Here is a 24099-nt window from a genome sequence, read left to right as displayed (position 1 = left end):
CACCTCAATCGTGACATAAAATGATTGCATCAACACACACATTTTCTCAGGAACCTTTGCAGTGGATTCCATCCCTTGTCCTGTACCCAGGCAACTATTAATATGTATCCTGCTACTTTAGTTTGGTCTTCTATAGAATTTCACAAAATGGGACAACACAGAATATGTAGTCTTTTCTATCGGGAATCTTTCACTTAGTATACTACTTTTAAGTTTCATCCATTTCATTGTCTGTGTAAGTCGTTTATTTCTTTGTATTGTCTGGTAGTATTCTATTTTACATAATTAATTTGTAGCCACCCCCACTGATGGACTTTTGAGTTGTGTCCAGTTTGGATTAGATGGGATGAAGCTACTGTGAACCTTTGGGTACAAATCTTCCTGTAGACATTATTCAACTTTTTAATTATCCTTGGGCAAAGAGCTATGAGTGAGTTTGCTGGAATTTAAGGAAAGTGTATATTTAACTTTTGAAGAAACTTTATGTTTTCCAAAGTGGCTGCACCATGTTGCATTATCAGCAGCAAAGCATAAGAGGTCCATTTTCACCACATCCTCCTCAATGCTTAGTATTATCAGTCTTCTTAATTTTAGTCACTCTGCTCAATGTGTAGGGATATCTGACCATGGTTCTCATTAGTATTTTCAAATTGCCTAAATCTCTAGTCCATTTATAAATGTTGTAAGAGTTTCTTTATGTATTCTGGACACAAGAACTTTAGGAGATATATGTTTTGTAAATATTTTTACATAGCATCTGGATTGTTTTTCCTTTTCTCAATGGTGTCTTTGAAGAGCAAATGTTTTTAACTTTTATGTGGTCCAGTTTATCAAATTTGCTTTTATGGGCTGTTTTGTACCCTAACAAATTTTTGCCTAATCTAAGGTCTGAGATAGTTGTTTTTCAAAAAGTTTCTTCTAGACAGTTTCTAAGTTTGCCTCTTAACTTTAGGTCTATGATCCATTTCAGTTAATTTTTGCACTGAGAGGTCCAGTTTTTCCAGCACCATTTTTTGGAAGAACCATATTTCCTCATTAAATTACCATGGTCACTTTGCTGAAAATTAATTGACAGTATATATCTGGGTCTATTTCTGGCCTCTGCTTTCTGTTACATTGATTTCTATGTTTATCCTTGTGCAAACATCACACTGTCTTGAATTCAAGTACTGTAAGACTTCCAAAATTACTCTCCTTTTCAAAAACTCTTTCAGCTTTTCTAGGTCTTTTGTATTTCCATGTAAATTTTAAAACCAGGTTTTCAATTTACACAATAAAACCACATGAACTTTTTACTGGGTTTGTAAGAGTCTAAAGATTGCAATGCATATGTTACAGTTGAATTTATATCTTAACATTAAATTTCTGATCTATAAATATTTATCTTCAATTGTTTTGGTCTTTTTATTTTCTCAGCAATGTTGGGTAGCTTTCAATGTTTGGCTCCTGAACATATTGTTAAAGATATCCTTATTTCATATTTATGAGCTACTATAAATGATATAATTTAATTTCAGTTTATAATTATTAAGTGATAGCATATCACAATGCAATTGAATTTTTTTTATATTATGTATCTGGAAATCATGAGACATTCACTTAATAGTTCTAATAGGTCTTTTTTTTATATTATGTATCTGGAAATCATGAGACATTCACTTAATAGTTCTAATAGGTCTTTTTAAAATTTCGGTGACCGCTCTTATTCTTTCTTTTTAATCTGTATGCCATTTGTTTATTAAATTACTTTTATTATAATATATTATTTATTTATCTAATATTACCTTTCTCAGGGGCTAGTACAATGATAACTAAAAGCACTAAAAATAGTAATGGTAAACATCCTTGTGGGGAAAGCATTCAGCCTTTAATTGTTAAATATTATATTATATTTAGATTTTTTTTAAGGTGCCTTTTGTCACATGTGGCAACACCCTCTACTTCTAGTTTTTATCATGAATGTGTGTTGAATGTTATCAAATGATTTTTCTGTATCTATTAAGAATTTTTAAAAATATCTTTGGTCAGTTAATGCACTGATTTACATTGATTTTCAAGTGTTAAACCTTGGAAATCCCATGCAATCTTATATTTATGCAATAAAACCCACTGGGACATGATGTATTATCCTTTTTACAAATGGCTGGATTCGATTGCTGAACTGTTATTAAGGATTTTTGTGCCTATGATTGTGGGAGATATTGGTCTATAGTTTTATATATTAAAATGTCTTGTCTGGTTTTGGTAAGAGTAATAATGACTTCTTAAATAAGCTGAGAAGTGTTCCATCCTCTTCTACTCTGGAAGAGTAGAATCAGTGTCCTTTTCTTTTCCTTAAGTACTTGTCAAAATTCACTATTGAAGCCATCTGGATTTGAAGTTCTCTTTGTTGGAAGAGTTTTAAGTACAAATTTAATTCCTTTAATGGATACAGAATTAGTTTATCTGACTTTTCTTAAGTGAACTTGGAGAGATTGTTTATCTTCAAAGAATTTGTCCACTTCATCTAAGTTGTCAAATTTATTGGCATAGAGTTGTTCATTGTTTTCTATTAATCCTTTTTAACTTCTGTAGGTTCTGTAGTGATGTCTCCTCATTCATTCCTAATATTGATAGTTAAAGGTTTATTGATATTATTGGTCTTGTTAAAGAACTAGGTTTTAGTTTCATTGATCTTCATTATTCTTTATTTCCACTTAAACTGATTTATACTCATCTTCATTTTCTGCTTCCTTCTGTTTCCTGTAGGTTTAATTTGCCTTTTTTTTGGTAGACTTCCTTAAGAAAGATCCCAAAACCATTGATAGCAGATCTTTCTCCATCCCTAATATAAGTAAATAATGATATAAATCCCCCCACCCTGAGCTCTGCTTTACTATATACCACAAATTTGGATAAGTTGTGCTTTTATTGTCATTCAGATGAAAATATTTTAGAATTTCCCTTTAATTTCTTATTTGACCTATGAGCCAGTTAGAATTATACTGCTTAAATTCCAATATAATTTTCTATATACCATTTTGTTACTGATTTTTAGTTTGATTCTGATGTGCTCATTGATTACACAGGCATGATTTCAATCCTTTTTAATGTATTGAGACTTGATTTATTCTGATCTATGTCTGTATTCTCCATTACTGTGCTATGTCTTGGAAACTACTTTCAGTGAGCTGAGCCAATCGTTGGACTCATTTTGTTTATTTCCTTTCCCTAAGAAATTACAATCCTGTGCCATCCTCTGCCTGTTGTCCATTGTCTGAAAACTGTACTTGGTAATATTTTGTCTGGTTTTCTTGTTTAAATCACGGAGGTAAATCAAATCCCTTTTTCCCATCATGGTCAGATAGAAAAGTCCCCTATATCATTTTTCAAATTAAAAATCATCTGTTGACCAAATCTTGGTCAAACAAGAAACATATATGACAGAAAATTTCTGTCAATTCATATACAATTTGCAAAATTAGTATTAGATGTTGTGGTTACAAACTCTATCATGAAAGTAGAATTCACACATTCATATATTTTGCATTGGTTTGCATTTACAGTCCCAAAACTAATTATTTTGTGTTAGGGATTTATACTTTTATCCATGGATTTATCAGATAAGATTTTGTTTTCTCACTATGAAATGGAGAAATTATTTTCATGCTGGAGCTTTACTTTTGTAAATATGTTTTTTTAAGTAGGGCTGACCCTTTGGAATTAAGAAATAAAAGCATTCAAATGAGCTCTAAATTTGAATGAGTCATGCTTTATATTATTCTAGTTTACTTTTTTTAATTCAGAAAATGTTTGAGTCTGGCTTGAACCATCCATGCAATGATTTGAAGTTTTCTCTTTAACTACTAAATTATAACTGCTCAACATACCTTTGCATTTTACAGTAACTAACATTAAAATCAGACAAAAATAATAAAGACTAAATATTCAGATTTCTTGTTCCCTTCATCACTGCTAGTTCCCAAATTGCTGTGCCTCATAGAGTTTTCAAAAAATCGCTCCCCAGAAATACAGACTTGTATACGCAGCTGATTACTTGACATTTCCACTTGGATGCTAAAGAAACATCTCACACTTAACATGTCCAAAACTGAGCCTCCCAAACTCCTTCCAAGTGTGACTCTCTTACAACCTTTCTCATCTCAGTAAATAGCACTTCCACTCTGATCAATCGCTCAAGCCAAAAGCCTTAGAGTCTCTCTTGCTTTTCTCTTCCTCTCACAGCACATATACAATCTGAAAGGAAATACTTTGCACCTGACTTCCAAATACACTCCATCCAAAATAAGGCCACTGCTCCCTGGTGCCCACTGTTAACACTCTCAACTAAGCCACCACCATCACCAGCCTAGATCACCCACCAGTCCCCAAAACGCTCTCACTGCCCTAAATCCCACACGCCCAAGCACAATTCAGGCTGTCCTCAGCACAGCAGTCAGAGTGACCCTTTAAGTCATGTTAGTGCCTTACACTATCATTCCTCTGCTCAAGATCTTCCAGTGCCCACCCCCCAAAATAAAGGTCAAATTCATAAAGGCCCTACAGAACCTGGCCCTTATTATCCTTCCAATCTCACCTCCATTACTCCCTCCATTCAGGCCACACTGGCCTCCCTGCTCTTACTCAGACCTGCCAAGTACCCTCCCACCTCAGGGCCCAGGCACTTGCTCTTCCCTCTGCCTGGAACGCTTTTTCCTCAGTTATCCCCATGGCTTGCCCCCTCACCTCCTTAAGCCTTGACTCAATGGGTCATTCTGTATACTGCACAATTTACTCAGGAGAAGAGAAACCACCCTAGGTACCTCAAACAGAGAACATTTAATATAGGGAATTGGTTGTAAAGGTATTGGAAGATAAAGAACAAAGGAAGAATGCATGCCACACAGAGATGAGCAGCTGCTAACAAGCTGGGCTGGACCTCATAAGCCTGTTCCTGCTGCTGTGCTCTTCTCAAGCAGCTGTGACTCAAGCTGTGACTGCCTACTCCCCAAGTGGGGACTTAGGATCGCCTCAGTCCTCAGCCACGCCATGCAGGCATAAACATGATCCTCACTATTCCTCCAGCCTCCTCAGCAACTGCTGGTTCCTCCCATTCACACATCCTAACAGGAACCCAGCTGGGTCAGAAGCCTGAGAAATTTCACTGACTCTCTGACCAGTTGCACAACGTGAAATATAAAAGGGACAGCTGTGGGGACAGAGGCAACAGGTAAATGCCAGGCACACCTGGTTACCCTGATGAAAACTGCAAGACCCCTCCCTTCCTTAACGCATTCCCTGCTTTACGCTTTTCCTCAGCCCTTAGCACCATATAACCCAGTCTATATTATATCATCTTATTATTGTCTGTCTCCCCTAATAGAACGTAAACTCAGCACAGGCCGAGATTTCTACTGTTTCGCTTATTGGGGTAACCCCGTGACTGAAACCATTTCTGGCACATCATATGCACTCAATAAAGATTGATTGAATTATTAATGAACTGGAGCTTTGGTTTTATCTTCAAACAAGCAGAAGCTAAAGACTCTGTGTGATGAGGTGAGGGACTCCAGCGGCACAAAAATAAAAAATATGAATAAGAATAACAATCATTAATCACCCTCTGAGAGCCACCAGGAGCGCTCCACCAGTCCAGCTGTTCCTGGCACCAGGGTCTCATTTCATTCATTTTATTTAATAGGGTTTGTAGTGTATCTAACACGCAGTCCAGAGGTGCTTTCAAGGTGGCAATGGTCAAATAGCATTACGACAAGTTTGTCATCTTGCAGATTGGAAGAACCTATTCATTTGGTGTGTTAGCATGCATTATCACCACACTCTTGATTATGAATGAGAATGCTTCCTGCCTCACGTGACACATGTGATGAGGCTTTCTGAAGTCTATCCCTGACTTACATGAGGGAAATGGGAAAGCAAAAGAGAAATTAAAAAAAAAAAATAACTCCTTTTCTTTAAAAAGCTTCAGGAAAATAAAAGGTTATAGTGCTGACTAAATTAGTACACAAACTAAATAAGTTTTAGAAACCTCAGTGTAGTCTTTTCTTTGTTATATTGATAACAGAAAAATGTCAGCACTGCTGTCTGCTGAAGTGGGAGTAATGTTTTGTCTCCTCAAATGTGACCATGGCAGATTACCCTGCCTTGATATTAGAAGAAGACAAGAAGTCATAAATCCAAAAAAAAATATTGCTTAATTAAAAGTTTATTCACCCTACATTTAATCTCCAACTCTTACTCATAAATAAAAAAAGGATTAGATTTTTATCTATCATCATTGTGAGAAATGGACAAATTGCCCATTCAATGCTTAGAAAAACTATAATATGCTTAAACATAAATAAAATACAATAACATACCATTTGAGGCCCAATGAAATGATTGTTTTAAATCAGAGTCCTGACAATAACTTCACAAACTCTTATCCCCAGTTTTAATGCAATCCCTTTGAACTACTTAACTTATAAAGTATTCCATTTGCAGTCTCAGAATAATAGAAACTATTTCCCCACCCAGACAAATCAATCAAAAATTGATTATCTCAAGATAAAATATAGATGTGGAATCTTACAAATTATTTCATTAGTGGCGCTAGAACACAAAAGTAATCCAAAAGTTATTGATCATTCTCAAAACTCAATAAATTATTTTCATCAGAACTTAATCATTGTTTATAAAAATCATACAACAGGGACCCTCAGCTTTCATCAATCGAAGATCAATAACAACATAAAAGTACAACACAGGTATTGCAACCAAGTCACTCAATGAATAATGCATAGTGGTTTTACCATGAGTGCATTTTCTTCTAACACCTCTATGCACTCATGAATGATCATTACATTCCTACATTGTAGAGTTGAAAAGTGGTGTGTTTTTTAATATTCCATTTTTTCAGATAGCAAACTAGCAACAGACTTTAAAATAAAAAATGTATTACCAAGTGCAGCTTTTAACTTATAGAATAGGCAGTGTACTTATACCTTAGTTGTTTCATTTGCATATAGGTTCAAATATTTTGCCCACATAACTTTGAGATTACATTACATGAAACATTCATTCATTTGCATGATAACAGAATTTATATTATTGATGGGTCAAATGACTTTTTATAGGATCCATAACAACGCTTTTCTTTCCCAAATAAACGCAGAGGATAACTCATAACCCGTTATGAAACCAAAGAGAATCACACTTGATTTATGTAAATTTTAGTTTTTACAAAGAAAAGCATTGAGTTCAAGATACTTTTCAACAGTAATCGGTATCTTGCTATTATTTAATCAGATTCACATGAAAATATTAAAATGAATTTTATGCAATCTATTTTTAATTAAAATAAATTTTCCTAATTCTTCCTTGGAGAAAGTGGGCCATTGTCATGCAGTCATACACACTTATGATTTATAAAGTTCAAACGGCAGATCTGAGACTAGAAGAACAGGGAGAAATACTGTAAGCAATTTTAATCAAGGTCTTTACATGCTCAAAGACTCTGAAATCTCTGAAACCTGACAGGGACTCTAGAAATTATCTACGACAGCCCCTCCTGTGGTGATGAGCATCCTAGATCCTAGGAGAAGAGATAAAATCCAGCCAGGATCATGAAGCCACATGCCTGTCTGGGGCATGAGACACCGCACAGCAAAAACCCAGAGAGAAAATGGAGCAGCGTGGGACATGTATAGAGCCCTGGGATGTTCATGAGGCCATGGGATAGGTATGGAGCCCCAAGACAGGCATGGAGCCTTGATATGTGCATGGGGCTGTGAGGCCACATGAAGAGCCACACAACAGCTATAGAGCCATGGGAGATGCATGAGGCCACGGGACAGGCGTGGGATCCTGGGACACACGTAAGGATCCCCAGAACAGGTATGGAGCCCCACGGGGAGCAGGTGGTGAGCCAAGCAATGCCAGTGGTCCCGAGGTCTGTGAGCCAGTCAAGGGAAGAGTGGTAAGAGGCAGTTCCATGGGCAGGGTTGGCAGTTAACAGGGAAAGAGGAAATGTGTACATGACACCCTCCAGACTGGGAGAAAGACAGCCTCTCAGAGGTAGGGAAGAGCTGGGGTTCCCAGTAAGTTAACATAAAGAAGAGCCAACAGAAAGTTACAAAACTTGCCACACATATTTATTGTCAACACCGAACACATCAATGCCTTTAACAGGAAGGCAATGGAATATAGTAATACCATTTGAAAGAAAAACACAGGATCCGTGAAAAATCATCATTCATCCTGTAGTATGGGAACAGAACCCGAGTATAAAATCCTGGGTTGGCCCCTTTCGGTCATGGTTTTTTGAATCACCCAAGGCTACATGTGGGGATAAGGCAGTTGTTTAAACTCGAGGGCCACATGCCACATCCCAGTCCGGTCCCAGTGATGGCGCAAGCTGGAATATCCATTTCGAGTCCCTCCGACCTGGGGCCAAATGTTGCTAATCTAGTGTCAATCATCCATACAGTTCTTCCATAAGTTCCAAAACAATTCTCAGGCCAAACAACAAATCCAGAAGTAGGAAGACACTCAGCAGGAACATCCAGGAGTTACAGATAGAGATCCCAGGGAGCTGAGAGGAGAATTAACAGCACCTGGCCTGATTCTGCAGGCAGAAGTCATCTTGGGCATTAATATTAAGTGCTGTCAATCTCAGTCCTGGGCAAATATGTGGACAAAACTATAATTCAAAAAGACACAGGCATCCCTATGTTCATAGCAGAACTATTCACAATAGCCAAGACATGGAAACAACATAAATGTCCATTGACAGATGAATGGATAAAGAAGATGTGGTACATATATACAATGCAGTACTATTCAGCCATAAAAAAAGAGTGAAATAATGCCATTTGCAGCAACATGGATGCAACTAGAGATTATCATACTCAGTGAAGTAAGTCAGAAAGAGAAAGACAAATACCATATGATATCACTTATATATGGAATCTCAAATACGACACAAATGAACCTATCTACGAAACAGAAACAGACTCACAGACATAGAGAACAGACTTGTGGTTGCCAAGGGGGAGGGGACGTGGGTGATTGGATGGATTGGGAGTTTGGGATTAGCAGATACAAACTATTATATATAGAATGGATAAACAACAAGGTCCTACTGTAGAGCACAGGGAAATATATTCAATATCCTGTGATAAACCATAACGGAAAAGAATATGAAAAAGAATGTGCACATATATAGATGTATATGTATATTTTTATATATATATATGTGTATCTGAATCACTTTGCTGCACAGCAGACGTTAACACAACATTGTAAATCAACTATATTTCAAATGAAATAAATTAAAAACAATACTAAGTGCTGTCAGCTAAGACACTGAAAAAAGGCCTCCAAATTAGTCATGATATTAAAACTGCAAGACAAAGTAAGCCTGAGTACAGCATGACTCACCCCAGCGGTGGTCTTTCTCTGTGTGTTATGTGAAATTGCCCGATTCCTATAACTGGAGCACACTCTCTAAATTGCGAGCGTGCTGGGTAAACTTTAATCATTAAACGAACAAAAGCAGAATATGGCACTATCGCCTTAAGTGGACATTAAACATTTAAAACTCATTTTGGATACAGTTATGAGATTCAGTAAGCGTGCTGAGAAACATGCAGTTTTGAAGGGTCACTATTTCCCCCCCTTTATTGGAACAGACGTTTAAGCAAACGACACAGACCTAAGTGTGAAGGGTGCGTCTGTCATGGGTCAGGGTGTTTTAGCAGCCACTGCACGAGCAGGGATAAATATTCCAGAACATGCAGTCAAGGGAGTACCCTTGCAAACACAGCAAGCTGTTAGGGCTTGTTGAGCAACGAACTCCACAAGACAAGTGGAGCCCGAAGTGGTAAATACTTTCCCAAGGCTGGGAAAAAAGATCCTGCCAGCACCTTCTGCCCAGCCAAGTAAATCATACAAGACTTCAATGAAAGGTGCTTACTTGTACTGAGATGTTCCTGCAGACTCTTCCTGAGCAGCCTGCTGTGCAGAGTGCCTCCAACGTATAATGCTAAATCATGAAATTTTAAATGTACCCAGAAACCAAGATGGTAAACATCAAGACGATCCAGCCCTTCCTTTATTTCTCTCTTATCAGTGTTTCATCATACCTTCTCAAACTTTCTTGTATTGAGCACAGAAGAGTGTTTATGGGGCATAGCCACGGCCACCTGCTCAGCTATAACAGGAGCCATTTCAAGGACTGACTGGGCTCCAAACAACCGCAGGGAATCTTTTATGTCTGTTTTTGATCAACAGTCTTATCCTTTCTTAAGAGAAGCACTTCCTTCCTAAAGTACCCATACTCTTGGCCCATGGCCTGCATACTCCTTTCTCAGCCAAGATGGAGGTCCCCAGGTACTCCCTCCCTCTAACTGCCCTGCATCCTGGGTGCCCTGGCCTCCCTCCCTCTGGGCTGGCTGGAGGTGGGGTCTCCTTCCTGTGAGCTAATCCCTCGCCTGTGCCCAGTATCTTATCCCCTCCTATAGCCCTGGGGACTTTGCCTAGTCAATTATATCCCCCTGTCTTTTCTCTCTTCACCAGTACCATTTAAGGATGATTAAGTAATGCTCTCCTAAAAGCCATTCCCTGTCCTCATGTCCCTGCCAACTGAGAGAGTAATTTTGATGTCTATGTTTTCACCTTACCTTTGTCCCTTCACTCATGAGCATCTAGTTTTATTCCCAGCACTGCTGCGAAACTGCTCTGATAAATGCCATTTGCTACGGGTTGATGTGTCCACCCCACGCCCACCCAGAGATATGTTGAAGTCCTAACCTCATGTACCTGTGATGATTGTGAACTTATTTGGAAATAGGGCCTTGATGTAATTAATTAAGATGAAGTCATGCTGGGTGACGGTGGGCCCTAAACCTAATATGACTTGTGTCCTTATAAAAAAAAGAGAGGGGGCTTCCCTGGTGGCGCAGTGGTTGAGAGTCCACCTGCTGATGCAGGGGACATGGGTTCGTGCCCTGGTCCGGGAAGATCCCACATGCTGCGGAGCGGCTGGGCCCGTGAGCCATGGCCGCTGAGCCTGCACGTCCAGAGCCTGTGCTCCGCAACGGGAGAGACCACAACAGTGAGAGGCCCGTGTACTGCCAAAAAAAAAAAAAGATGATAAAAAATAAAAATAAATAAATAAAAAGAAGAGAAAACAGACACAGACGCACAGAGAGAATGCCATGTGACTACAGACTCAGAGAACTGGAGTGATGGGTCCACAAGCCAAAGAACGCCAAGGACTGCTGACAGCCACCCGAAGCTAAGAAGCGGCAAAGATTCTTCCCTAGAGCTTTCAGAGCGTGGCCCTGGTGACACCTTGCTTTTGGACTTCTAGCCTTCAGAACTGTGAGAGAAGATATTGTGATTGTTTTAAACCACCCAGTTTGTAGTATGTGGTTACAGGAATACTGGGAAACTAATACACCATTGCTGACAGAGTTTCTGGGAAGGTAACCACCTGTCCCAGTTTTCCCAGAAGACAGTAGGACTTTCAGTGCTATATCCCAAAAAAGTCTCGGGCAAATCAGGATGAGTTTGTCACTCTACCTTCTGGCCCACAGGTGCCTTGAACTGGCTACATCATCAGACACTCTGACGGCCACCTCCCTCTTGAAAAAGCTCTCCTTTCTTGGTTCCCATGATACCTGCTCTCAATTAGTTAACTCCATCCGATGGCAGCTAGGAACTCAGCTTTCTCGATCTAACATCATTTCAGATTCCCCTCCTTTATCCCGTCTGGAACCAACAGCCAAGGACTCAGGGCTCACTCTCAGTGCCTCCTGCTTCCTCCCGTCTTATATCCTTTAAAACATCAACAACTCCCTCTTCAGATCTCCAGAATCCACCCAGTTCTTTACATTTCTGCTACCACTCCCGTAGCTCAGGCCCTCACCGCTGCCCCCTTTGGTCACGGCAGCGGCCCCAGAATTTGCTCTTCCTGCCAGCATTTCTCCATCCTCCAAGGTGAGCCTGTGCAGACAAGAGGGGGACTTCTTGAGATGCCTTTTGGTGCCGTGCATTATTGATTCCTCACTGTAAGTTTCATCTCCCTCTACTTCCTCTCTGTAATCTGAACTGACATTTCATGGCTTACTGTACTCGACACTTGCCAAAACCTGCCGTGCGCCCCTCATGAGATTCTTAAACACCTTCTAACAATCATCTGGGACTCAGCTCTGGCACTGCTGCATCCTAGAAACCCTCCTTAACCATTCCTCTACAGCCCAGGCTGTCTGGTTCCGACACCCCTTCCCTGGGCTCACACAGCACCCGGCAAAGACACCCGAGAGGACCCTTAATACAATGTAATGCAACGGTCCTTCTGGTTTAGATTCCTCAAGATATTCTAGACCCTTAACAGGAACTAGGTTTTTTACCTCTATCTCCTCCATATTTAGCACAGACTCCCGGTACATATACAGGCAGTTATTAAATGCCTGTTGAACGTTCACTCCAAATTTTAAAAATGAAAATTAAAAATATGTTGAGATGCCATTTATGAGCTATGGGGTTTTCCCAAATCCCAAAGCTTAACGGTGCACTCGGTTGGAAAGTCTAGTGCGAAATAGATACTCCTATCCAGGGCAATGAGAATGCAAAATGGTGCAACCTTCATGAAAGGAAATCAGGGAGTATCTAGCAAAACTACAACTGCATTCACCCCTTGACCCAGCAATTCCAATTCCAGGAATCTCTGTCAATGTTACACTTGCAAAAATATCAAAAGATGTGTGTGCAGGAGTCATTACACATTGTAACACTATACCTGATCACTTCTCCCAGCAGGGAGTTGCTGAGTAGACTAGAGTTCATTACATAGAGGAGAGCTATGTGACCATGAGAAGAAGTGACATAAACCCATACTACTGGGACATGGACTCCAGGGCATATCATGATGTCAAAAAATGCTAGATAGAGAAAACTCTGTATACATGCTACTTTTTAAGAAAAGAGGGTATGAATATATATGTGCATGTGTATGTGTGTGTGGAGTTTGGTTTATATTTAAAAAGAAGCATAAACTATAAACTATAATTAAAAGGTGAGCTAAAGGCAGAGAGAGTGAACAAGGTAAGGAAAACAGTTCCTCTAAACACCACTTGTTTTATTAATTTGACTTTAAAACACTACAGAATAATGTAATGTAAATTTTGAAAATCTCGAAAAATCAAAAGTGAAATTAAACAAATGAAATTAACTGGATTTTGAGTTGGTGGCACTACCATACAAAGGGAAATTGTTTTGATTTCAAGGTGCTAATTTTGCTTCCATTTTCCAGTGAGATTTATACCCTGAGGACTAAAAGAAAAGAAGAAAAATCATCCGAAAGGGTTTTCTGTATTCAATAAGGACTAAAGTTGCACAGAACTTTTATTCTGAAATGACTAAGTATGAATTACAGGAAAAGGCAAAGGAATAATTATGCTGACCTGCAGAGACAGGATTCTGTGCACAGGAAAGAAAGATAGAGACATAAAATAGAAGAGGATCAGAAAGTCCCTAGAATCCTGGAGATGAACTGGAAGTATCCAGAGCAACTTCTGGTGTGTTTTAAAGAACGTTTTCCTTAGCTCTATACACTGAAAACACCTACTTTGATCACCGCTATGCTTGAATCAGATAAAAATGGCTGATTCTCAGGTCAATGGAAGGAAATGGATAAGAGGAGTCTTATTATCCTAGAGAATAATCAAGCCATCCAAGGCCACTTGGGTTGTTGCCAAAGAACTCAGGGGCCAACCTCAAGAGGCTCCCCTAGGCCTGAAATGTGACAATTTCACCATCTGTAAGAACATAAGCTGCAAGTGATGGAAATATACCAAATATTGAAATCCATGTATTAAAAATAATTCTAATAACCACTTTTTTTTTTAAAAAAAAGCAAACATAACATTTTATTTGTCCCCTCTGGGTAATGCTGGAGAGCCAACTAAGTAGGCTCTTTACAAAAACGGTAAAGGGAAGAAAAGTAAGCATTCACTCTGCCTTTCCTATGTCAGCTGCACCCTCAGGATATTCAAATAGTTGAGGAGGAAAGGTTACTTTATGTAGAAATATTTCAGCCATTAAATGAAAAAAGAATAGTAAAATTAAAAACTCCCAGTTTTTCACCCATGAATGAATCCGGAGATTTAGGCCGTGATCCTCGATGACTGATCATTTCACATCCCGTTGAAGGACACAGCACCACCCATGACACAGCAGAGACACAAAGATGCACACCTGAATCTGGGCAGCCCCCGGATATCACTACTAATTTACAGACACATTCAGGACAGAAGAGCGTCCGAATGACAGCAATGGGAAACTGGGCAAACCCTGGACTGTGGAAACTCTGCAGGATGATGGACTCAAGTTTCTTTAAAAATTAATTTGCAAGGGGAGAGCAACAACAACAAAACACAGTGAAGGATGAAGAGACTCAAGACATACACCAGCCAACTGCAATAGACGACACCAGCCAACTGCAATAGATGAAGGTCCTTCCGTTCCTGACTCAGTTCAACTGTTACCAGAACAAGGCACAAGCATTCCTGTGACCATCAGGGCTCTCACAGTACTCACTGGATGTTTGCTAATTTTATGGCATTGGTTTTTGTCTGGGTCTCTGATGTTTTGGTGTGATTATGGCATTATGAATTCCTTATCTTTGATAGCCAAGAAGTGAAATATTATGAAACTATTATATCATTTATTGAATTTGCTTCAAAATAATTTGGTGAATGTGGGTAGAGCACGGGTGGGGATATGCAAGAAAAAAGGTGGGCCAGGGATTAATAAATACAGGGGCTGGGTGTTCTTAGACTCTTCTATTTTTGTATATATTTCAAATCCTTTTGCGATACAAAAGTTACAAAATAACAGACCACAAAACTATTCATTGGATGAATTATTAAAATACAATGTCTGATTAATTATACTCAGTTTCATGATATAAGAGCAAGTTCCTTGAGGATAGAGACAAAGACTAGTTTACTTATCACCTTAAACGCTTAGAAATGTCCAGGGTGTAAAGAACCCTAAATAAATTTTGATGAATTAAAGAAGAAAAGAATGTGTATACACACCAATCAATTGATCCTACAGATATGTAGGCATATTTGAGACAGTAAACCAATTCTGTCTGCCATGCAATGCCAGATAGAGATAAAGGTGTACATTGTGTGGTGGGACTAAGGCTTTGTTGGGAAATGCTGAAATGAAGAATTTTTTTGTTTTGCTTCGTTTTGTTGTTATTTCTGTGGGTCACATTTTTCTCCCCCGGTTCAAATGCCTAGGAGGCTGACAGCACCTGTTAAGTAAAAGCGGCCTCAACAATGGAACGTTCTGCCTATGATAATTCTGAGCTTGGATTCTTCTTTCTTTTTTTTTTTTTTACATCTTTATTGGAGTATAATTGCTTTACAATGGTGTGTTAGTTTCTGCTTTAGAACAAAGTGAATCAGTTATACATATACATATGTTCCCATATCTCTTCCCTCTTGCGTCTCCCTCCCACCCTCCCTATCCCACCCCTCTAGGTGGTCACAAAGCACCGAGCTGATCTCCCTGTGCTATGCGGCTGCTTCCCACTAGCTATCTACCTTACGTTTGGTAGTGTATATATGTCCATGCCTCTCTCTCTCGCTTTGTCACAGCTCACCCTTCCCCCTCCCCATATCCTCAAGTCCGTTCTCTAGTAGGTCTGTGTCTTTATTTCTGTCTTACCCCTAGGTTCTTCATGACATTTTCTTTTCCTTAAATTCCATATATATGTGTTAGCACACAGTATTTGTCTTTCTCTTTCTGACTTACTTCACTCTGTATGACAGACTCTAGGTCTATCCATCTCATTACAAATAGCTCAGTTTCGTTTCTTTTTATGGCTGAGGATTCTTCGTAAGATAGTGATCAGTTTCAGAATATGAAACTCTTGTGATGGGGGATTTTGTATTTTTGCTCTGATTTTAAACAATGTCTAAAACAAGACTCACAGAATGATAGAGTGATAACCACTGCTATTCTGAGTATGCAACGAGCATTTAAATGGTGCCTTTGCAATCAGAGAGTGCTCGACCCTCACCTTTATAGGAGATGACCGGGTGCTCTGCTCTCTGGCACTGAGATGCGTCTGTCTCCGGCTGGGCGAGTCTCCACCATCCCAGGCTTGAGAAGAGCCACGCAATGATGCAGGGTCCCTTCATGGTGGGCAGGAGACCTTAGGCTCTGGACACTTGTCTTTAACCAGAAGCTCGTCGTCCCGTCATGTGGGGAAAGTGCCTAAAACACGCAAAAGAGAACAAGTGCATTAACATGGGTTCACGTTTTCTGGTGGCTGGTCTTTTAGTAAAGCCCCATCACGCCCTTTAAAAAAAAAGAGCCTTGCAGTGCTTGGACAAACACACCTTTTTCTAGGAGATATTTCAGAAATGTAATAATGTATGTCTCAATCTAGACCTCTTTTCCTCCCAATAATTTTATGAGATAACCCATTGATTATAAAAGAAGAATGTTCAAGTTTAAGCTCTATCAAGTCGTCATCGTCCCCACCCCCATGAAGAATTCAGTTTCAGAGTTGTGACCATCGATTGGTTTTCCCTTGGAACATCATTCTCGCCCGGTCATGCAAATGCAGATCTACATGTGGATGCCCTAAGAATCCCTCCCCTTCCCTTTTCAAAATACAAAAGCCCCTATTAAATAAGGCCATGACCATTGTCCTTGACTAATAACCTGATGAATACTATCTACCCAGCTCTTAAAAATCATCCACAGTGGGTGCCTTTCTCCTTTGAAATTTACAGATAACCTTCCTGCAAAGTTTTTGGCTAGGGATCAAGTGTGCATCAAATAAAACCTATACGGAGCACCTACTGGGTGAAATGAAATTGCCGTGCTGGGAGCTGGGAAACTTTAAAGATTACGAATAATTTAAAAGATTAATAAGCTTTAAAATAAGACAGGCTTATAAAAATAACCATAATCCAAGCTGTTAGAAAATCATAAAAAGAAGCAGGAGCGCTCTGGGGGTTAGGAGAGAGAGTACGACTGCTACTTAGAGAGATCAAGGGTGGGTCAAAGGAAGACTTCATATCTGAGTTTAATCGTGGAGGATAAAGAGGATTTCAACAGATGGAGACTTCTGGAAGTAATCCAGAAGAGGATGAAGTGATGCACTGGAGGGCCAAGAGGAATGAGTAGGCAACACGTGTTGGGAACAGTTTACTGTACTTGACCCCAGGGGATAGAAAGGGGAGAGATGGAAAGCAGCTTAGAGAGAATGTGGGGTTAAGATTTGGAAGGTGAATGAATGATACTAAGGTCTGAGGTCTCTATTTTTAGGCAATAAGCTACCACAGTATATTAACATTAGAAGAAATAGTAATCATTCTCACCATAGCATACACAGGAAATCGGCTAAAGAAGAGCAGAAGGGTCGAGAAGTTAAACTGAAGATACAGCAATTGTTCAGAAGAGAAAGAAAGGAAGCTGTGACTTCAGGTGGGGTCAATGTGAACAGAAATTAAGGTAAACCCAGCAAACACTCAGTGTGACGGGTCAGGCAAAGTACAGAAAATTAAAGATGTCCACAGCTTCTTCGACCTTGCTCCCACTGAAGGCTGGATCTTCACCCCCTCTCTTGAATCTGGGTTGGCTCTCTGACTGCTTTGCTCAGTCAGATACAACAGAAGTGATGGTACCCTAGTTTCTAAGCCCATACCCTAAGAGGCTAGCAGTTTCTACTTCCTGTCTCCTCTGCGGCACTGAGACACTGGGTCAGAAGTGATGGTACCCTAGTTTCTAAGCCCATACCCTAAGAGGCTAGCAGTTTCTACTTCCTGTCTCCTCTGGGGCACTGAGACACTGGGTCAGAAGTGATGGTACCCTAGTTTCTAAGCCCATACCCTAAGAGGCTAGCAGTTTCTACTTCCTGTCTCCTCTGGGGCACTGAGACACTGGGTCAGAAGTGATGGTACCCTGGTTTCCAAGCCCATACCCTAAGAGGCTAGCAGTTTCTACTTCCTGTCTCCTCTGGGGCACTGAGACACTGGGTCAGAAGCCCAATGTCCCTGAAACTGTCATGCCAGGGAGACCACATATACGTCCTCCTGGTGATATTTCCCACTAAGCCCAGCTTCCCAGCCAGCCCCACCAAGGCACCTGATATATGAGTAAAGCTGAAACCCACTGAGTAACTTTAGTATCACAAGAGCAAAGAAATCAACTAGTTGAGCGCTGTCCAATTTCCTAACCCCCAACGTGTGAAATATGATAAATGGTTGTTGTTCTAATCTGTTAAACTGGGAGGAACAGAAAGCAAAGAGGCACAGATGGACAGAAGATAAAGAATGTGAGTCACTTTGAGGACAGTCATGTCATTTTTTAAAATATGATAATCAACAGAAGAAGCTTTAGAGGAGGATATGATCATTTGGTTTTGCGCATGTTGGGTTTAAGATGCCAAGAGAATATTTCAGGAAATGCAGCTGACTGTGGAAAATCCAGGTTGGATGCTCAGGAAAGAAAAGAATTCAGAGACAGCATATAATCTTTGCAATGTTTAAAAGCATGGGTGTGGTTGAGCCTCACCAAGGGAAAGCACGAGAGAAAAAAGGGCTAAAGAGAAGTGTTTATTTAGAATTTGTTCAAGAAAAGTAACCACACGAAGAGGAGACAAGAGAACAGATATAGCGCGTCAAGTGAACACAGCACCATGGGAGCCAAGATCGAAATAACACATTTTAAAAAGAGGTCTCAAATGTAAAATAGACAGCTAGTGGAAAGCAGCTGCATCGCACAGGGAGATGAACTTGGTACCAGAGCACCTAGAGGGGTGGGATAGAGAGGGTGGGAGGGAGACGCAAGAGGGACGGGATATGGGGATATATGTATACATATAGCTGATTCACTCTGTTATACAGCAGAAACTAATACAACATTGTAAAGCAATTATACTCCAATAAAGATGTTAAAAAAATTTTTAATAAAAAATAGAAAGAGGCCTCGTCCACTGTACCCTGATGAGGTAGAGTGAAGACTACTGGCTTTAGTCAAAGGACATATATACACTACCAAACGTAAAATAGATAGCTAGTGGGAAGCAGCCACGTAGCACAGGGAGATCAGCTCGGTGCTTTGAGAACACCTAGTGGGATGGGATAGGGAGGGTGGGAGAGAGGGAGATGCAAGAGGGAAGAGATATAGGAACATATGTATATGTATAACTGATTCACTTTGTTATAAAGCAGAAACTAACACACAATTGTAAAGCAATTATACTCCAATAAAGATGTTAAAAAAAAAAAAAAAGGACAGTCAATGGTCAACTCTGCGGTCAGTTTCAGAAAAACAGGAGACAGAGTCCATGACATGAGAAACCAAGAAGGGAACAGATGAAGAAAAAGTGCGACAGAATATCTGTGGTAACTTGAATGCTAGGTAACCCCAGAAAATTCAATGAAATCAGGTAAGCACGGAAGGACCAAAGTTCAGAAAATTTTAGGGTACAGAAAACAGATCATTAAACGTGGCTTCTTTTCTGAGGAGTGGTGAGTGGAGAAGAGACTGCAGATTTAAGAGGGAGAGGTGGTATAAGATCCAGAAAAACAGGGGTGGCAAACTATTAAGGTTCCAGTAGAGAGGGTGGTTATGAAAGGGAGGAGAGGGGCCTCTTCTTTAAAAAGGGGTGTGCACACGAGTACATGGTGATATGTCAACATAGAGAAAACACGAAGTGGAGGGTACATCGAATTTCACAGTCTCCATATTTTGCGCCCCATTGACTCAATCCTCCCATGGATGGAAATGTTCAAATTAGGCAGAGAAAAAAGTGAAGGGGCTGCAAATCATGATGAGGCAAGAGTATGGTTTCCAGAGGAGGGAGAGAGTCTGAGCATGAACGTGGGGGAAGGAAAGGAGAGAAAAACTGGGAGCCAAGGATACATCTGTCCAATGGGTCCATAATCCCTGACCAGGTCAGTAATGGGCAATGGAGGCACACGTGCTATTTTTTCCTGGGTTTTAAAATTAAAAGTATGATTCATTTCACTCTTGGAAAAGGGGTCACAGTCTGCAAAACTGGAGACTGCTCTTGAACTCCAGTCTGGAGGCAAATACATGAAGCAGCCCATCTTTCTTCTCCCTCTGACCTGAGACTTAGGACATGACATTTTACCAAATGACATATCTTAATAGGAGTTTGGGATGAACACATAGACAATACTGTATATAAAATAGATAATGAACAAGGACCTACTGTATAGCACAGGGAACTCTACTCAATATTCTGTAATAACCTATATGGGAAAAGAATCTGAAAAAGAATGGCTAGATGTACATGTAGAACTGAATGACTTTGCTGTACACCTGAGACTAACACAACATTGTAAATCAACTATATTCCAATATAAAATAAGAAATTAAGTTTAAAAAGAGTAACACCCATTAGAGGCGTTTTATTTTATTTTTATTTTTTGGCTGCGTTTGGTCTTCATTGCTGCGCGCGGGCTTTCTCTAGCTGTGGCGAGCAGGGTCTATTCTTCGTTGTGGTGCACGGGCATCTCATTGCGGTGCGTGGGCATCTCATTGTGGTGGCTTCTCTTGCTGTGGAGCACGCATGGGCTCTAGGCACAAGGGCTATTGTGGCTCACGGGCTCAGTTGCTCTGCAGCATGTGGGATCTTCCCGGACCAGGGCTCGAACCTGTGTCCCCTGCACTGGCAGGAGGATTCTTAACCACTAAGCCACCAGGGAAGTCCTGTTAGAGTTGTTTTAGATGTAATTTTGATCTGTTCAGAGCAAGGAGATTTGGAGCACCCTCAACAGTACACTCGGGAAAGGGCTGCAGGTAAAGTATCACTGCCCCACATCAAAACAAAATGGTGATGATAAAAACTTATGGGAAGGGGCTTCCCTGGTGGCGCAGTGGTTGGGAGTCTGCCTGCCGATGCAGGGGACACGGGTTCATGCCCCGGTCCGGGAAGATCCCACATACCACGGAGTGGCTAAGCCCGTGAGCCATGGCTGCTGAGCCTGTGTGTCTGGAGCCTGTGCTCTGCAACGGGAGAGGCCACAACAGTGAGAGGCCCATGTACAGAAAAAAAAAAAAAAATTATGGGAAGGATAGTGAAAGTAACAGTGAACTCTCAGCAAGTGCTAGCTAGCTGTGTGGCAGGCAGGACACCAAGCACTTATACCCCCACCTGGCAGCCAGCAGGCACCCAGAGCAGTATCTCTGACACATCAACTCCCACTGAACAGCGTCCATCACAGAAATGAATGGAAGCATGGCCGTCTCGACCTCTGAGACTGAGCTCAGGTCACCCTAGGGCTAAAAGCAAATTCCTCTCTTGCAGATAGTTTTCAGTGTGTCAGACCCAAGCCAACAGAGAATCCCCTTCTGTTAACCATGAAACAAGTTATACAGACAACTGCCAACTGGACCTGTCCTGTATTTCCAATAGCCATGCATTCCCATCTCAATCCTAACATCTTGCCTCCCGAAGGAAAGCTGAAGGAGAATAATGCAAGTGCCTGACACGTTCCTTCCCTGGGATGTTGAAAGTGATGATTAGAGAAGAAAATGCCCTGTCAAGTGAAAGAGCTGCTAAAATGGGACAGACCCATGGTCCTATGGGGATGAGATGAAATTATATGTTTGCCACGTTAAGCTAAGGGAAGCACATTTAATGAGAACAGGTGATTTTTAGAAGTTTATAATTTTCGGACTATAACACGTTACCTTTGTTCTTAAAATAAAGGTACTGTAAACAGTCAGCCTGGTAAGGTACCAGGGAGGGGCATTCACAGTTTTCATTTACATTAGGGTTTTCTGAGTATCCTACCAAGCAAAGCTAACTCGTTGAATAGTCCTTTACTCAAAACAGGCTCAGATCTACATATCAGGTCCTTCCATCCTGGACTCTCACCTCTCAGTGGACTATGGTGGGGTGGGGAGAAGCATATTTATATCAGGGATTTTAGTGCTCAATCTATTGACATTTCGAGCCTGGTACTTCTTTGTTCTGGGAGCTGTTCTGTGCCTTTAGCAGCATCCCTGGCCTCTCTACCCACTAGATGCCAGTAGCAACCCCCCAACCTGTGCCAACCAAAATGGGCTCCAGACTTTGTCAAATCGCCCTGGTTGAGAATCTCTGATTTGTATGTAACAAAATACCTCTCCCTCTTTAGAAATTAAATAAGCCATCATCACTTGAAAGATTATTTTTAAATATGCTTATATAAATCACCCAACTGAATTCGTATTGAGTCATTTCAGTAAAATTTCAATAAAAACGAAAGTCACGTTAATTATAACTCTTTGCTACATTGGGGAAATATATGATGAAGGAATTTTCAAAGGGTCAATTTCCATAAAAGTTGCTCGAATTTCATCCTACCACCTCTGGAAAATTAAAAGTATGTTTGGTGACAATACTAAACAAGTTGATTTTGCCAATAGGAAGATTCATTACAGCAGGCCACTTTGGGCTACAAAACAGAAGCATTTTTGTTGCATCTACTTCAAAATCTCTGAAGCCTTCCCTTTAGTTTCCTGATGTGGGAGTACGTTCCCTCTATAAGCTTGATCTAAATAAGCAAAGTTCCATATATACATGTTTGTGCAATAAATAACATTTCTCATTCACACCCACACTGCAGATGAATAGGCTTTGGGGAATAGAAAATAACTGTTCCTTTTAGTTAAAAAAAAACTCCTGTCAGATAAAATAGAAATCAAAAGAATGAAAGCTTACACAAGAAGTTAGGCTTCAGGAACAAAGTCTAACTAGTGATGAATAAAACCAGAGCCAAAATAAGCTTCACGTACTTTTTTTCAGGGGAGGCTGGTGTTCCTCTGAATCTCTGACCCACCGTAAAGTTGGAAGGGGCCAGATGCATGGGCGCAACTCAGAGAGTCCACAGAAACTCTGCCAGCCCGGCTCCTACCTGATGGCTTTAGGACCTCCATTGCAGACAAGATGGAGAAGTCAGGTGAGAGAACTGACCAATGAGCTGCTCGGAGAGGACCAGGAAGCCGAGCCCCACACCCACTGGAGCACAGCAGCCCTTGGGAGGATGCTTCGCGTGCGCATCTCAATTGTAAAAACTTACAGTCTGTTGTAACATCAGGAGCACAACGACAGGATTTATAAGAAGGGGATGGACAGCTCTTCTGAAAGGTCTGTGTTTGCCCTCATCTTTCCATCCATCTCTTGGCCCTATTCCATGGGATCAGATGAAACACTCCCCCAGAGACTAAAGCCCCAGCCCGAACCGAAAGCAGCAGAACCACTGAAGAAATCAGTCCATCATCTGAACAAACCGTGGAGCCTGATTCCCGCACGCCCTGGCACAGCCAAACATGGTGTTACAACATCTACTGCACAGTCGTCAGCTGCTGCCAGGTAAACAGCCTTGCCCTATTCAAACCCTCTCAGGATTTTCCACTGCTTTCCGAAGAGAATACTCTGCCCTTCCACCAACGAGCCATCTCCTCCTAATTCCACCTCCACTACTCCCAGTGCCAAGGCTTCCCTTCAGCCCCTCCCGCCTAGCCACGGTCCTCTGGGTAAGCCTTGCACACTCTTTGCATGTTTCCTGATGCCTCGGGCCCCAGTGCTGCCCCGAGTCTTCCCACTACCCAAGGTCAAGGCTGGCCTCCACCTTCTGCACACACAGCGGCCGCCTACTCCAGCCAAGGTGGCAGATCCTTTCTGGGAAACCCTGAGGAACCAGTTACAGTGCCTGCTTCCTCACCAAGGTTCCATGGAAAGTCATATAACCTTTCGCGTTTCGTAAACAAGCTGCGGGTTGAACACGCAGTTACAGCCCCAAATGTATGCCATCCGACAAGCTGAATCGGCCATCTGAATGAATCAGAAGTCACGCAGCCGACGTTCTATTTAGCAGCATCCAGAACTCACGCATCCCTTGCCACTGAACAGGCACCACTGTCAGAGGGTTTATGCAGCCCCTTGGCACACAGGAGACAGGAAGTGAGTCAACAACTCACTGAATCCGCGAGGTGGAGGGGCCGGCTGAAATCACCTCATCTCTCCCTTCACTTTGCAGCAGAGAAAGCGAAGGCTCAAATGGATTGAAC

General features: G+C 41.0%; 1 protein-coding gene across 1 annotated transcript in view; it reads right to left on the bottom strand.

Annotated features, from left to right (window-relative positions):
• Positions 1-24099, bottom strand: part of SEMA5A (semaphorin 5A) — a 477095-nt gene that overhangs the window by 287258 nt on the left and 165738 nt on the right. The window contains exon 3 of the mRNA XM_060009673.1: positions 16079-16275. Within this exon, the coding sequence (XP_059865656.1) occupies positions 16079-16199 (121 nt within the window). The 5' untranslated portion in view covers positions 16200-16275. The remainder of the gene's footprint in view (positions 1-16078; positions 16276-24099) is intronic.

Source organism: Delphinus delphis, chromosome 3 (assembly GCF_949987515.2).
Source record: "Delphinus delphis chromosome 3, mDelDel1.2, whole genome shotgun sequence".
Taxonomy (NCBI): domain Eukaryota; kingdom Metazoa; phylum Chordata; class Mammalia; order Artiodactyla; family Delphinidae; genus Delphinus; species Delphinus delphis.
The sequence above is the reverse complement of the archived record's forward strand: the minus strand, read 5'-3'. Positions and strand labels throughout refer to the sequence as shown.